The sequence below is a fragment of the Monodelphis domestica genome, chromosome 2 (genome assembly GCF_027887165.1).
Source record: "Monodelphis domestica isolate mMonDom1 chromosome 2, mMonDom1.pri, whole genome shotgun sequence".
Classification (NCBI taxonomy): Eukaryota; Metazoa; Chordata; class Mammalia; order Didelphimorphia; family Didelphidae; genus Monodelphis; species Monodelphis domestica.
This window is the reverse complement of record NC_077228.1, coordinates 432,439,437-432,456,632: the sequence shown is the minus strand read 5'-3', so window position 1 is coordinate 432,456,632 and position 17,196 is coordinate 432,439,437. Positions and strand designations below refer to the sequence as shown.

Genomic DNA, 17,196 nt, shown 5'->3' with positions numbered 1-17,196 from the left:
TGGAGGATTATTTTAATGCATGGGCTGTGTTCAACTTGGCTTTCCTTTTCTAAAGAGGATGTAGTTATATTGCAGATCTATGCATAATAAAAATGACCCATTTTACATGATTTATAAGTCCCAGAAAAGGACATGTATTTAGTTAAAATAATCATTTATTATAGTTGTCTAAAAGCTGCCTAAGATTTACTGAAACACTAATTTCAAGTTAAAGGTAAGAGCCTTTGATCTTATAGGATCCCAACTCCTTAAGGGAAGAGAAGGATCACTAAGTCATAGACTACTTTTGCTTCAGTTGTCTTCTGAATTAGTGGAGGGAATTTAAAAATTGTGAGTCCCCCACATTGAGATGATATCTTACATCTATGTATGTACTCTTGGTAACTAAGTCACAAGGTCAATTATTGACATTGTTATTCAAGAAGTCCAACTATTATAGGTTGGAGATGGTTTGATAATTCATTTTAGCAAATAGATGAATACATTTAGAAAGAGAGCTGGAAGAAATATTAAGTGCTAAATCTATTTCTTTCTCTGTCCCTTGGGAATACAAAGATTAAAAAATATTATACAGTTCTTGCCCTCAAGGGGATATCTATCAGGGGAGATAATTTGTGTATTTGTAGAATAAATAGAAAATAAATACAAAGTAATTTTGATAGTGAAGGCAATAAGAGTTCTCTTGGGATGGTGATAGGAGGAGAATCAGGAAAGCTTCATATAAAAGATATGACTTGAGCTGATCATTGAAGGAAACAAGGATTTCTGATAGTCCAGAGGTAAGGAAGCAATGTAGTTCCAGCCTGAGCCACACTCAGCAACATAGGACATAGAGTGTATGAAGAACAGCAAGGCATGTTTGATTAGATGCACCAACCTAACCCCCTCAATTACGTATCACTTCCTTGTCTCATTACCGCTTGATACAACTGGCCATTTTCCCTTTTCACAAAGTTGTTAGAAAAAAAACCTAAATTCTGAAGGCTCATTAACTAAATTGGCTAACTGAATAAATGGTATATTGGGGGTAGAATGCTTGATCTGGAGTCTGGGGGACCTGAATTTTAGTTCTGACTTAGATATGAGCAAATTCTGTGATCTCGGGCAAGTCACATCTCCAAAATGGTGATAATAGTAGCACCTTCAAGGCAGAATTGTGAAAATCAAATGACATAACTTATGTAAAGTGCTTTGTAAACCTTCAAACACTATGTAAATAAATGCTTCCTATTAATAGGAATGTGTTCTTAAAATTATATATTCTCATTTTTTACACAACTATTTTCCAACTTGCAGCAAGCAAAAGCTGCTGATCTACCCTCTAAGTTAAGCCATGCCCTAATATTTGACTCACCATCTCTGTGATTTCCCAGACCAAAACTTTCCATATAACTTTGGAGCAAGAATTATTATATTCATGCTACAGATTGGGAAAATAAAGTTTTGAGCAGTCAAATGACTTGCTGGGGTCAAAGCTTGGATTTGAGCTCAGGTCTCCTGGCTTAGAAGCTGCACATTTTAGGATCATAGCATCATGTATCTAGAGCTGGGAGGGACCTTAAACTTCACCTACTTCAACCCTTTTATTTTACTGATGAACAATTTAAGTATCAGAGTGGTCAGTGGCTGGGTTAGGCTCATATAATTTGTATGAGGGGCAAGATTTGAAAACAATTTTCCTGGATTCTAAGTTGGGTGTCTATTTACCTGAATTACAGGCATGTTTTGATCCTTATATTGCCATAATATGTAGGTGCTGGTTTGTTTGGAAAAAATGATTGTAGGTATGTTTTCTGTAGTGTATATGTATCAATGATCTCATTTTTCTGGATAATAGGTATTTGTTCATCTTGATTGTTTATTCAAGGGAATTATATAATCAGAAAAGAGAATTTGGCAACAAATAATAATAGACTGTGACCTTTTGATTTGTATTCTTTTTCAGCCTTGTGAACAAGGACGCCACATGAAAAGAATTCATTCGGTGGCTAACATTGGCACTGCCCTTAAGTTTCTCGAAGGAAGGAGGGTAAGTAGATAATGGGGCCAAATTCATTTGGATTTTTAAAATCCATTGCTTTTTCTAATTTTATTCAGATTGAAAAGTTCCATATGCTTTGGGGAACAAAAACCCAATGTATAAAAAATTTACATATAAAATTCTTAGAAATGAAAAATACTACAAGAAGCTCTATATGAGAATTAAATAACAACATGATGGTGGTGATGATGACAAATATGAGCCTTATTATTGATTCATCAATTGATCTTTTATACTTTTCCAAATTTAGAGCTACTGCAATAATCAAAGATTTCTTTTTAATTTGATAGAATATGCTCCTAGTCAAATACTTTAAAAAGCACTTGTATGGATCATTATTCCAAAAGTGTCTGAAGCTTACCGCAATGGCAGTAATTAGATATCCATTAGTAATATATTTTGATAATTATTTAAAATTGCTAGGCATGCTTGATTTATAAAGGGTTGGAGTAGGGAGGAGAATGTGATATTGCATTCAAATATTTGAAAATCTGTCATGGCAAGGATGACATGTTATGTTTGGCCCCAAGACCAGAACCAGGAGCAGTGATGGAATGAGTAGGAGCCATTACAGGTTTTATATCAGGGGAAAACAAAACCTGACTCCTGGAAAAAACAAAATTGGAATAGGATGACTTGAGAAATGATGAACTCCCTTTCCTTGAACGTTTTCAAGCAGAGGTGGGATGCCATCTATTGGGTATAGTATAGTGGGGATTCCATTCATGTATGAATTGTTCTAGGTGGCTGCTGAGGTGATTTTGCAGTTCTTGGATTCATGTTTCTCCATGTGACACACAGACTACATAGAAAGAAGATAATTTTCTTTGTGTAACATTGTTCAGTGCTATCCCATGTCCATCTATTCTGAAATCCCATCACCAATTCATGCCCCACTGCCATGGATCTTTAGACTGCAAATAGGGTAATATTGATCTGGACATTTAAAGTATGGTGGCTTACCTATGTCATCTTGATTAACATCTCTAGGTCTCAGTTTCCCTTTTTACAAACTGATAGGAGGTAAAAATATCATTTTTAAGGTTCCTTCTAGTTCTAAATTCCATAATACAAAGTATTATTATTTGGGAAGATTTAATAATTAAGATTTCATTCCAGTTACTCTATGAGATTGTTAGTGATGTGGATTTTTTTTATACCAGTAACTTGTGAAATTTTTTGTTTGTATCTCTGAAGAATATTCTCTCTGCTTCCAGCAGAATCAATATTCTCAAGGCACATTTTCACAAAGCAGACCCCAGGCATAAAAGGAACCTTTTATTTACTTTTCCTTTGATTAAAATGTAGGTCAAGTTCTTTATTAATTCTGGAGGAATAAGTAGGGTTTTTTGTTTTGTTTTGTTTTTTTGCTTTTTATCACCATATCTGAAGTACTGTATTTGGGGCCTCAGCTGGCACCAGTTTCACACCACTTTCTTCTGACTTCTGGAATCCCAAAGTGGCTTAACTGTGCTAAATTCAAAGAAAAAAATCTATCTGATTTATATTTTGTCCTCTTTATAAGTGCTTCCTTGCATTTTTTGTTCTTATAGCTTTACTGAATATTAGACTGTAGAGAGGGAAATACTTTGGAGACTTTTTTTGCATCTCTTACTCCTAAAAGACTGCTTTGTTTTCTCCCTTATATCTTCTTTAAGCCCCTGTACTCCCTCTCCTAAGTTTTATTTGATAGTTGATTCTAAAAGTGGTTTAATCCCTACATTTGTATTGCACATGGTCTGCGAAATGATGAGAGCATTACATTCTATAGCACCCTATTGGGGCAAGCTCTATGGATACTTTTCATTCTATGATGTCCCCCAACCCATTGTTTATTTCTCTGCTCAAAAAGAACTATATATAAGCGTATTTATAACAATATTATAATAGATTAAAAAATTTTTCCTTCAAACATAACTTAAATTTAAGGTTTACAATGTACTTTATATATGTTATATCATCTAAGTCTCACAACACCCTTTAAGATGGGTGCTATCCTTGTCCTCATTTTGCAGATAAAAAAACCTAGTCAGAGAGACAAAAAGTGACTTATCCAGGGTCACACAGCTGGAAATCATAAACTAGGAAATGCCTAAGGAAGGATTTGAACTTAGGTCATCCTATCTCCAAGTTCAGCACTCTTCACTATACCATCTAACTGTCTCAAATAGTTATTTTATTTTAAATCCAAAAGTAAATAAACTGTTCTGCTTTTTGTTTATATTTTGTTTAGTCCTTACTAGAGTAATGGGCTTTTATATTTCTCTTCCTAACATTAAATGGGCTTTCATATATCCCTCTTCCTAACATTAAATATTCCACCTTCACCATGTTCTCTATTTCTGGCAATAGGGTGGATCAGATGGAAGAATCAAAATAAAATATATTGAATTAAATTCCTCTTCTAAAAGGACATTTTAGGGGGTGGAGAATAGCATATTGTTAGAGAATTCTTGATATTTCATAAAAGCAGAATAAGTTTTAGTGGAATTTTCCTCTTTCCATTATATTTAATTGAACCAAAATTTCAAATACTATTTCCTCTAAAATCTGGATTATGTCAATCAGTCTGTAAATGTCAACTATTCGGGAAATAAGCACTTAACTGTCTATATTTTGCCAGACTTTACACTAAACTTTGGGTCAATATATGAGAAAAGAAAAGATGATAAAGCAAGAGATGATGTGGAAAAGACAAGATTGGACAATTGATTCAATATGTGGAGTGAATATGACTAAGAATTTTGAGCATATGGCTTTCATAATACTGAAATAAATGTCTATAACAGTACACTTGTCTTCCCACGGGATGGTACCATTTCTTCATATTCAAACTAGACCTTTTAGATCTCTAAAATTCTGTTTTCAACTCTTTCTAATACTTGTTTTCTGTTAGAATAGATATAATACATATACCCTGAAATCAGTAAGCCATGTGGACCTTTTCCTGACTCATCCCCTAACACTACTTACCTCTTGGCTCATAGGCTAATTAGTCCTGACTCTTTCTCTCGCCCACTCCCTTGACATATGGAAGATAAATTGCTTTGTAAATTTTCAGTATTAGAATATGGAGGTAGTAGTGGTGGTGGGAAAGCTTATTATGGGCTAAGTATTATGAAATAATTTCTTTCAATAGCAAGGATAAAATTTAACACTATATCCTTGCTTAGTAGATGCAAGTATACTGGGCAAAGATCATAATGATCATAGGCAGATTATGAGTTATTAGTGTAAACTGAACATAATGGGAGGGGTGGCATTGAACAAAACAAGTTGGTACTGAAAACTATTAAGATATAAGGTCAAGGTTTAAACATTCCTCTGTCTTCTGCAATGATCAGATAATTTATTGAAGTACATTAAAAAGGATATCAAGTGAGAAACTGGAGAATGATTTTATAGGGCAATCAAAATGATTAAAATGATCAAAGTTCAGTTCTGTGAGGAATGGCTGAAGCAGTTATAGACAATGATTTAATATTCATTCAAGGACTATTTATTGTTTGTTGTATTTCTTGTACTTCAGTAAGTACCCAAGTAAAAATCACCCTTAAGAATATCAAGAAGTCTGTGTTAAGAAAACTAAAGGTTAACAATTCCTGTTAATTAAATATTTGAAGACATAAGAATGCTTATCTTAATTAAATTACATATAATATACTTATAAGAAAGTTTATAACATTTACTGAGCAATTAGCCTTTATGTTAAATAAATATTTTTTGATCATTTGAAACCAGAGCCAGAAAAAGAAGAGGACTTTAGTGAAGAAATTTTAAGTGGATAGAAGGAAAGACTTTTTAATCAATAGGTTAAAAAAACATGCAAATATGTGATCAACAGAGATTGAGAAAGTCCATGCTTTAGAGAGCTTCATGAATAAAAATAAATAGTTTTGCGTTGGGATGAGTTAGACTTCAGAGAATCACATAAGTTAAGAATTGGAAGGAACCTCAGGAGCTACCTAGTCCAACACATATATATATATGAAAGGAATCTTTATCATAACACACCTGACAAGTGGTCATCCAGCTTCTCCTTGAAGACCTCCAAAAAGGATGAAATCACTTCCTTTAGAGGCAACCCTTTCCACCTTGAGTATCTCACATCATAAGGAAATTTTCCTAATATCAAGCCCAAATTAGCCTCTGCAACTTCCAGGTCTTCATATGGATTCTGCCCATGGGTCCAAACAAAACAAGCCTCCTCATGACAACCTTCCACATAACTGAAGATAGCTTGTTTGTCCAATTATCTTTTTTTTTCTAGATTAAGCATGCTAAATTCCTTCAACCAATCCCATGTGTTATGAATTTGCAGTCCTTTAGCTTCTTGGTTGACTTCATTTGAATGCTATCCATTTTGTCAATGTATCTTCCAAGTCACATGCCCAAATATGAAGATGATACCATAGATGATTCTGAAAGGGTCAGATTAAAGTGGAACAACTGCCTGCCCATTCCTGGAAGTTATGTATGCCCCTTTTAATATATAGCCTTAGATTGTCATGCCATTTTTGATGACCACATCACATTGCTCACTCATGAAACTTTCAGTTCAATAGAATCAATCCTCAATTCCTTTAAAAAACAGCAACAACAATAACAGTGGCTTAAAATCACAGGTTTGGGGGGAAGCTGGGTGGCTCAGTGGATTGAGAGCCAGGCCTAGAGATGGGAGGTCCTAGGTTCAAATCTGGCCTCAGACACTTCCCAGCTGTGTGACCCTGTGCGAGTCACTTAATCCCCATTGCCTAACCCTTAACACTCTTCTGCCTTGGAATCAATACACAGTATTGGTTCCAAGACAGAATGTAAGGGTTTAAAAAAAATCACAGGTCTGGACTACCTGAATATCGTCTATTTCAAATCTCTTATGAATCAAAACAATATCCCTGTTTTTTATTGACTTCCCCTTAAACATTTCAAATTAGTCTTTAGTTCATAGCTACTTTTTCTTTTGACCAATTAATGCTGCTTTTGTATAATATGTATGTCATCTTCCTTTGTTTTCCATGTCAGTCCATATACAGAGGATCACCGGTTAGTACAATATTTTGTAGAACTTTTAATTCCTGATTTCTTATAGGTAAAAAAGAATCTAAATTGTATGATCTTTCAAACTCCAAAGTAAGTGAATCATTTTAAACTGCTTGCCACATTCTTGGGTTCCAGCCAACATCTGAAGGGAAAGAGTTACACCTTCTCTATCTGACATTTTGTTGGTAATTCTTTGCATGATGTTGCATTTTCACCATTAAATAAAGCAAGTATTCCAAAATACTTGATGTTTATAAACTACAGTGTCTTTTTTGTAGCACTTGATGAATGTTAATAAAAATTCAGCCAAGATTGGCTACTTGAATGTTTTATGAGTTTAACAATGCATTTATGTACTATCACACAGGCATGTTTAAATGTCATTGATATTTGATAAAATCCAAATGATTATATCAATAATTAAAATATGATTTCCATTGTTTGTGATCCTAGTCCACTTTTTTTAAAACAGATTAAACTAGTGAACATCAACTCTACTGACATTGCTGATGGTCGACCATCTATTGTTCTTGGCTTGGTTTGGACCATTATTTTATATTTTCAGGTATGACAATATAGTATGCTTACTTATGTTATATCATTAAGTGCTCAGGCAATAATTTACATTTTTCCAACTGTAATTTGAAAATTAAGCTATCAGAAACAAAATTTACCTAGCTTGGACGGTAATGCCTACCTTCTAATACAATCTAACTCTGCTAACCCTTTCCACAGTCTAACTATGTAGTAGTATTAGATCCCCAAACTGTAATGTTTGGAAAGAAAAGAAGGAATAGGCTGGGTTGGAGTATTGTTCTGGTTCAAGGTTCAAATTCTACTGAGAGAATTCTAGATTTGGAGGTTAAAGGGTGGGAGTGGAAATAACATAAGGCAACACGTAGGGGAAAGGTTTTTTTTTTTTTAAATCACTTTCAAGGTAGTTGTTTATTTATTTATTTATTTATTTATTTATATTATTTATTTATATATATATATATTTTTATATAAATAAAGTTATTATTTAACCAATTGTTAGAACTCTTGTAGTTGTAGAAGAGACCATGTAATTCATCTTCTCCCCCTTTGCTACTGTGCTAACATACAGAAGAATGGGCATATGTTTACTTTGTTCACATCTCATATATTTTGTATCTATGTATATCTGAGACAGATTAACCAGGGGTAATTTGTTATAATGTTTTATTTACAAACTAAATTTTGCAAAGACCAGGCAGTACCAATGATATATACATCATGAGTAATAAATTACATATTTGAATTGTAATTTGTACACTAAGGTACAATTGTGGAAAATAATGTGAGGAATAGGAAAGGTTATGGGGTAGCCTTTGGAACCAAGGAATCTCTCTGTTGTCAACTAAACTGAATTATGATGCACAAATTCCTTTACTTCTGAAAATCTCGGCTTCATTATCTGTTTTAATTACGAACATTGGATTATTTGGCCCATCAAATGCCTCTCTGCTCAGAAATTCTATATTTTTTTATTTCACCATTTCAGATAATGTGTTATTATTAAATTGTGATCATTGTTTTTGGAGTTTTAATTCACTTAATGAAAATCCTATTTGAATGCATTTCTTTTATAATTTTTGACAGCACATTTAATGCAAAATATCCAGCAGAGAATTATTATGTCAGTATTTATGCTTTTATCTTTTTTGTTCCTTTATGAATAGATTGAAGAGTTGACAAGCAACCTACCACAACTCCAGTCCCTGTCTAGTAGTACATCTTCAATGGACAGCGTCCTCAGCTCAGAGACTGCCAGCCCACCAAACAAGCGGAAAGTAGTGACCAAAGTCCAAGGAAATGCTAAGAAAGCCTTATTAAAGTGGGTGCAGTACACAGCAGCAAAGTAAGTACCTCCTGAGCCCATTTAATTTCTGATGCTAGAGAAAAAAGGGTGAATCATAGAGGGCACTTTTTCTATTTAGGCAAAAGTCATAGAAATGCTTGAGATATTTTCCTGATGCTCACTTAGCTTTATTATTTAAAAGGCACTGTTCATTAAGAAGTCTAAACCTGCTTCTTCAAGCTTATTCTTGCATAAGAACCATTAAGGTGATTAAGAATTATGGTTTTCCTAATTGACGATGAGACTAGGACTTCTATTTTAAGTCACTGTAACTGATATTTTTGTCTTTACAGTGAATCTTTTCAGAATTAATCTACATCTTCAAAACTGTCTAATCCTTCTTCAGGATTTTCATTTCTTTTTAAGCAACTGATCTGAAGTTCAGCTTTTTAATAAAAACTGAGTTCATTTCTGTTTCATATATCTTTTTCAGTGACCAGAATTTTCCTCTCTTCCTAGGATTTTTTTTTACTTTGGTTTTAGATTTCTTTGTAAGTTCTTTTTAATGCCTTTGGGGTTGAAGATTCATTGGTTGCCATCAATATTTTTAGAGGCACAGCACAACTGCATGCTTGGATAAAGGAAAAACTGAAGTTCTCCTGGAATTATAGAAAAAAATAACAAGTGACCACCCCAAAATGGTTATCCTCATGAACAAAATTAAATGGAGCCTTCAGTGCATTATTTTAATAACTCAAGGAGAAAGGAAACCAAGAAGCATTTTTTTTACTTAATTGTCCAAATATTTCATATTCAAGTGGAATTTTGGTTTAGATTATGAGAAGAAAAATTCCTTATTCTCCACTTCACTTGTGGCAGTTGAAATTCCAATTTTTGTATCTGTGAATTAAGGGTATAAAAAAATACCATTTCTTAAATGAAATGCCGACTCTTCTTGTGACTTGAGCAACAGGATTAAATGGAAAGATCACTGGTTTTAGAATCAGAATCTGAGTTCAAATCCTACCTCTGGTATTTGCTCCCATGTGCCTGCAGGCAAGCTACTTAACCTTCCTAGGCTTCAGTTACTTCATTTATAAAAGGAAGGAGTCAGACTACGAGGAAATGAAGGTCCTTTCTGGTTCTAGATTAATAATGACTATTATATAAATATAAAGAGTTTCATTCTTGGAGCATTTTGGAAGCTTCAAATCAAATGAGTTATATAAAAAGAAAATGCAAATAAATATATATTTCTTGAAATGATGTATCTAATTTTTAGAATATGTGTTGTCATTGGAAATTACATCTTCTGAATTTTGATGTAACAAAGATTTTTGTAGTTCACATTAACATAAGAACTACTTCTAAAATGAACACTACGATGGTTTCTATTTAAAAAAAAACTTAATGTTTCATCCACGCTGTAATAATCTAGCTATTACTAATATACATATATTAAATCTTAACTGTGCAGGAGGAGCAGAAGGGCCTGGTAAGTGGACTCTAGAATATACCTTCCTAGCCTGCACAGTCTTGTGTTGGTTTGCCAATCTGTAATATGATATATGTAACCAGTAGTGTTGCTTTTGTTCACCAATTGCTTCATACAGCATTAAATTATGTAAATACCAAGTAAATAGACCAGCATCTAGAATTCAAACATTTGAGATAAAGCAACCCTCAATTTAATGCTGTTAGAGCAGTTCTTCATTTTCTGTTGTCTCGCCCATATTTCGTTAGGCTTCAGCAATGTGCCAAGTTATGATGTGTAATTAGCTCTAAGCTACTCTTGCAACTCCCATATTTCTGTGATGTCAAGTTAGTATTCTTCTATCTGCCCTGTGCATCATTCCTGTTACTTGAGGATTGAGTATTTTGCACTTTATCATCCTAACAAAGGAACATGCTCTATTTTAGAATTGCCTGTTATGCAGGGGATATTAATCAATGTGAATGACTTTAGTAACTGTTTTGTGAATGTGTCACATCAAGTTTATGAATGGAAAGTGAGAGAAAAGAAGACTTTTAAAAATTATTAGTAAATAAATCCATGGATATAATTATGATTTCTATAAAAATCTGAAAATAAGTCTAATAATAAGGAGATAGCAATGTGGTCTTAACACTGGGCCGTTCCATAAATTTCAGATTCAACAGTTATTTGTTAAATGCCTACTATGTGCAAGACATTGGGTTAGGTGTTGGAAATCCAAGAATAAAATAAAATTACTTCTGTCAGAGTTCTTACAATCTTATAGAGTGGTGATGGTGAGCTAAATAAAAATAACCATTATAATACAGAAGTATAAAAGAAAGGCAGAGTGCTAAGAGACATTTCTACCTGGACTCTAAATCTTGTGCTGCCTTATAGTACAGATATTTCAAACCTGATCCATTAACTTAAAAAAAAAAACACTTTGAAAATTACTTAAACATAACTAGTTCCCTTAATAATACATTAAAAATATTATTCTTAGAAGAGGTCTAGGCTTCACCAGATGATAAATGGGACCCATAAGACCAAGAAAAAAAAGTAAGAACTCTTGCTGTAGGTTGGGGCAGCCAGATGGTTCAGTGGATAAAGAGCCAAACCTGGAGCTAGGAGGTCTTTGGTTCAAATCTAGCCTCAGATGTTTCTTGGCTTTGTGATCCTGAACAAAGTACTTAACCCCAATTGTTTAGCCCTTATTGCTCTTCTACTTTGAAATTGATACTTAGTATTGATTCTAAGAAAGAAGATAGGGTTTTTTTTTAAGGCAAATGTCCTCGTTTAATCACTAAAATGAAAATCATATGCTTTCTATATTTTATCATATATAATTACATATTATATTTTAAACTAAAAATAAGATTTCATAATTGCAGATTCACTTACATTAGTTTTAGAAACCAAATCTTAGTGTGTGATCATAAATAGAGAAAATATTTTCATGAAAGTCTTTAAAACAAAAATAAATCTTAAAGAAATTATTAAAAAGCTAACCACATATTTAAAAATAACTTCAAAAAAAGAGCATTCACTGTCATTTAAAATGCAATATAGAGGAAATGTTGTGATTTATATTAAAAAGTCCCTGCTAAAGTTCTTCTCAGATGCCTGATTATAGAGTATTTTACAGCTGAAATTAGAGGTTTGAATCTTTTTTAATTAATTAATTTAGAATATTTTCCCATGGTTACATGATTCATGTTCTTTCTCTATCTTCCCCGAACACCCCTCCTATATAGCTAATGAGCAATTCCACTGGGTTTTTCATATACCATTGATCAAGACCTATTTCCACATTATTGATATTTGCACTAGGGTGATCCTTTAGAGTCTATCTCCCCAATCATATCCCTATCAAGAGGTTTGAAACTTATGCTAGCATAGTTTAGACTCAGTAGGTCTCATTGAGATGATCTAAGTATGAACCCATTTCTATTTGTTGTCTAGGTTAACTAAGCTAAGAGAACTCAGGTAATTCATGTAGGGAAATTGAAAAAAGTGGTGGATATGAGAATCTTAAATTGAGAAAATTCAGAAAAATTAGAAAATATATGAGAAACTCATGAATGAATGGTTAATTAAAGCAAACAAACAAGCAAATGACACTAAAGTTTTGTTCCTTAATATGAATTTTGTGTTAATAAGCTATGTTAGTAGTTTACTGACTATAACAAATTGTAAAATTGCCTATGTGAAGAGGAAAAAAATCAACAGACTTAAATGTTTGGACCAAAACACTACAAATAATTTTGGAGAAGATAATATTCATAGGCTTTCAGTTTATTTAAAATATTTATTTATATGAAGTTAATAAATCCATTGAAGAGAAAAATATTTTCAGCAAAATAATTTGCATTCAATGGCTAAAAAGTGTTTAAAGTGGGATATGCACATTATATTTCATCTTAGATTTTACTAAGAATATCAGGCAACATTTTAATGAAACAAGTTCTTATAACCATTATTAGTCATCGTGTATTTTAACTTACAGTGAAAAAAAATTGGAGGATCTAGTTCAGAAAGAGATAATCTTATACCCCAGATATATCAAATATAACTATAAAATAACTACACTGATTTTTAAATAGACAAAAATAGCAAGACTAATTTGACTTAAATAGTGTGGTCCCTCAAAGTCAGCTTTAGTGCATTAGCTTAGGTTTTATTCCTGTGGTTGTGCCATTGCTCAGAACATTCTTCTACACTTTTGATAGGAACTGCTCTTTAGAGTAAGTTTATGAGCCACCAAGAAACTAAACCAGTCATATTATTTAAATGCTATCCATCTTTTTTAAAAACAATAACAAAAAACCCTTAAATTTTATTTACTAGATTTGAACTCATGATTTTTTTTTACTATTTCCCAAACCTAAACTGACCTTTAAAAAATTAAGGTTTGTCACCATTGAAGGGATTCAAAAATATGTGATATTCTCTGATGGTAGTACTAAATGAAGAATTACATAAAGGTTTCAAAAAATTGTAGCATTTTCAGGAAGATATGCATACACTTTCATGATTATAGTTTTGAAAGGAGAAGCAGCAGTAATGCTTATTAAAATATTGATGTTGCTTCATCATAATCACATCTTGTTTATGCTAGAAAGTTTAAATCTTTTTCAAAGAATGATAGATAGACATCATTTTCTTAGAAAATTAGATAATGGCTATTTTTCATAATTTGGAATATTCTTACTTCCATTCTGTATTTGTATTTTCTTGGCTTCTTTGTACAACTTCCTTTACCTTTTCTGAGTTTTTTTCTGAAAAAAAAATCAAATGAGCAAAAAATCAAATGAGCAAATGAAAACAGATATTATGAAAATATGGTTCCAAACTTGTAATTAAATTTATGAAAAATTAAATAAAGGGTAACCTGTATGAACAAATTTGATTTTTATTCTTAGTAATAATCACTTTAACTAAAATTCTACATTTTAATATTACAAAACTAGAGTGATCATTTATCTCAGAAGATGTGACTGGTGAAACAAGTCTGTACATTATTTATATTGAAGAACAATGTACTTGCATGAAAAAGTATTCAGTATTATTTGTTGTTCATAATGCTAGTATTATCTCCATATAAATGGACCAATAAATTTCTTCTTTCCTTCCTTTCCCTTTGCTTTTCCTTCTCTTCCTTTACCTCCTCCTCCCTTTCCTTCCTTCTCATTCTTTTCTGTTATTTCTTTTCTCTTTTTTCTTCTTTTCCTTTTTATTTAAACATATTAAGGCAGGTTGGAATTGAAGTAAAAGATTTTGGACGAAGTTGGAGAAGTGGTGTGGCATTTCATTCAGTTATTCATGCTATTCGTCCAGAACTAGTGGATTTGGAGAAAGTAAAAGGAAGATCTAACAGAGAAAACTTGGAAGAGGCTTTCACTATTGCTGAAACAGAATTAGGAATTCCAAGACTCCTAGATCCTGAAGGTATGTTAGCCTTTTCTATCCAAGCCCTGTTAATTGATTGACATTATGTGATTTTAGTCATTGATAAACACATAAGTAGTCCAAAGATCCTTTTCTTACTGAAAAAGGATGACTATAAATAAAACAAGATAACATATAAAGTACTTTTCAAACTTTAAAATACTATAGAAATGCTAGTTTTTAATAAAACATATCAAGCCATATTTTTTAGTACTCTAGGTGACTTTTTAAGTTATGATCCTAGATGAGTGGAATTAATTCATCAGGTCATCAGAAGGTTTTTAGTAACATACACTTAAAATTCAATTCAGTTCAATAATCATGTCTTAAGTCTCTATTGTGTGTAAGACAATGTGATAAATACTGAGGATAAAAGGTCAAAAACAATGTAGTCCTTACCTTAAAGGGCAAGGTGAAAAGGAGTATAACATTCAAATAGGTGATTATAAAATAATTCAAAGAGCTAGAATACACCAACAATTAGGGGAGAGAGAACAGGGAAAACTTAACAAAGGAAGTGGTATCTGAACTGATATTTGAAAAAAGCTAAGAATTTCAAAAAATGGAAGGAATTCATTCCTGGCATAGGAGACAGCTGTGGCTCAGAGGTTAAAAGCACTGTACTTAGAGTCAAGAAGATCTGAATTCAAATTCATCCTCACACATTCCTAGGTGCGACTCTGGGCAAAATCCTTCTGCTTGCCCTACAAAATGATCCACTGAATCCACTGATGAAGGAAAACAGCAAACTACTTCATTATCCTTGCCAAGAAATCTCAATGGATATATATGGTCCATGGGTCACAAAGAGTTGGCTACAACTGAACAATTAAACAACAAATAGGAAACAGCATGTAAAGGGATGGAATATAGAATGTCAAAGTGAGAGAAAAGTTAATGACTTCATATGAAAGGCAAAGTACATGAAAGGGATAATATAAGAGATTTTAGGAAAAGAAGGTGGGGGTGGATAGCAAATTACATTTTAGAAAAGTTATGTTTGAAATACTGACAGGACTTCTGATGGTTATGCCCAAGAGGTATCTTGTGATTTAGTACTAGAATTGAGAAAAATTAGGACTGAGCCTTTAAATCTAGGTATGATTTGCATAAAAATAATAATTTATTCCATTGACACTATTGGGAACACTTAGGGATAGTGTATAGAGAAAGAAGAGAAGAGAGTTTAGGACAGAATCTTGAAGGCATGACTATACTTTCTAGGTGGAAGACAGATAATGAACCAGCAAACGAGATAGAAGGAATAAGGAGAGCAATATCATGGCAGTCAAGGGAGTGATAAATATCTAGGAAGAAGGCTACTCAACAATGTCAGTCAGAAAAGAGGTAAAAAAGTAAAGAATAAAAAAAGGTAATTGGATTTAGCAGATAAATGTGAGTACACTTTTAGAGAGAAAATTTGGTAATATGAGAGGCCAAGTTGCAAGGGGTTAAGGAGTAGAAATAGAGGAATAAAGACATCAGAGTGTAGTCTGTGAATGGCCGAGAGAAAGAAAGAAAGAAAGAAAGAAAGAAAGAAAGAAAGAAAGAGAGAAAGAGAGAGAGAAAGAAAGAAAGAGAGAGAGAAAGAAAGAGAGAGAAAGAAAGAAAGAGAGAGAGAAAGAAAGGGAGAAAGAAAGAAAGAGAAAGAAAGAAAGAAAGAAAGAAAGAAAGAAAGAAAGAAAGAAAGAAAGAAAGAAAGAAAGAAAGAAAGAAAGAAAGAAAGAAAGAAAGAAAGAAAGAAAGAAAGAAAGAAAGAAAGAGAGAGAGAAAGAAAGAGAGAAAGAAAGAAAGAGAGAGAGAAAGAAAGGGAGAAAGAAAGAGAAAGAAAGGGAGAAAGAAAGGGAGAAAGAAAGAAAGAAAGAAAGAAAGAAAGAAAGAAAGAAAGAAAGAAAGAAAGAAAGAAAGAAAGAAAGAAAGAAAGAAAGAAAGAAAGAAAGAAAGAAGAGGAAAGAAGGAAAGAAAGAAAGAAAGAAAGAAAGAGAGAGAGAAAGAGAGAGAGAAAGAAAGAAAGAGAGAGAGAAAGAAAGAGAGAGAGAAAGAAAGAAAGAGAGAGAGAAAGAAAGGGAGAAAGAAAGAGAAAGAAAGGGAGAAAGAAAGAAAGAAAGAAAGAAAGAAAGAAAGAAAGAAAGAAAGAAAGAAAGAAAGAAAGAAAGAAAGAAAGAAGGAAAGAAAGAAGGAAAGAAGGAAAGAAAGAAAGGAAGAAAGAAAGGAAGAAAGAAAGGAAGAAAGAAAGAAAGGAAGAAAGAAAGAGAAAGAAAGAAAGAAAGATAATGATCACTTGAAAGCATGGTAGGTTCAAATGATGGATTTTTTAAAAGAGTATAGTAGAAACCAGTCATGTTTGTATGCTGCAGAGAAGAACTCATAGAGAGAAATACTAAAGATAAAAGCAGGAAAACAGAAAGTATGAATAGGGACAACTATAGGAATCTTAGGCTTTTCTGTGAAAATAAGAGATTAAGGCTACATAAATGTTGCAATGATTTTTCATTCAGTCCTGTGGCTAAAATTTTTTCTACTGGAATATTTTGGATCTAGATCTGAAACTTACAAAATAGCTTACCCTTTGGTAATTAGGCAAAAGAATAAGCACAGACAATATCAAAGTCCTTATATACATAATTCGTTTTTAAAAATATTTAATTAATTAACTAATTTAGAATATTTTTCCATGGTTACAGGATTCATGTTCTTTCCCTCTCCCTTCCCCTCCCTACTCCCAGAACCAATGAATATACACATAATTCTGAGTAATATAAAACACCTGTCTGAATGTTTCTTTTTGCATTGTACACATTAAAATTCAGGGGTTTTTTTCCACATCTTGGCCTTTCTAAATTGTCTTGTGAGCAAGAGTATGTTTTTTGC

The 17,196-nt window shown here is 32.6% G+C and overlaps 1 protein-coding gene across 19 annotated transcripts in view; it reads left to right on the top strand.

Annotated features, from left to right (window-relative positions):
* The window catches only part of SYNE1 (spectrin repeat containing nuclear envelope protein 1), a 569,990-nt gene that overhangs the window by 129,856 nt on the left and 422,938 nt on the right, over positions 1-17,196 (top strand). For 14 of the 19 annotated variants that reach the window (XM_056818948.1, XM_056818954.1, XM_056818959.1 and 11 more), the window contains 5 exons: positions 1,946-2,029; positions 7,064-7,084; positions 7,554-7,646; positions 8,782-8,960; positions 14,129-14,325. In XM_056818948.1, coding sequence (XP_056674926.1) covers positions 1,946-2,029; positions 7,064-7,084; positions 7,554-7,646; positions 8,782-8,960; positions 14,129-14,325 — 574 coding nt within the window. The remainder of the gene's footprint in view (positions 1-1,945; positions 2,030-7,063; positions 7,085-7,553; positions 7,647-8,781; positions 8,961-14,128; positions 14,326-17,196) is intronic. The other 5 variants (XM_016428964.2, XM_016428959.2, XM_016428960.2 and 2 more) reach the window with 1 other exon arrangement.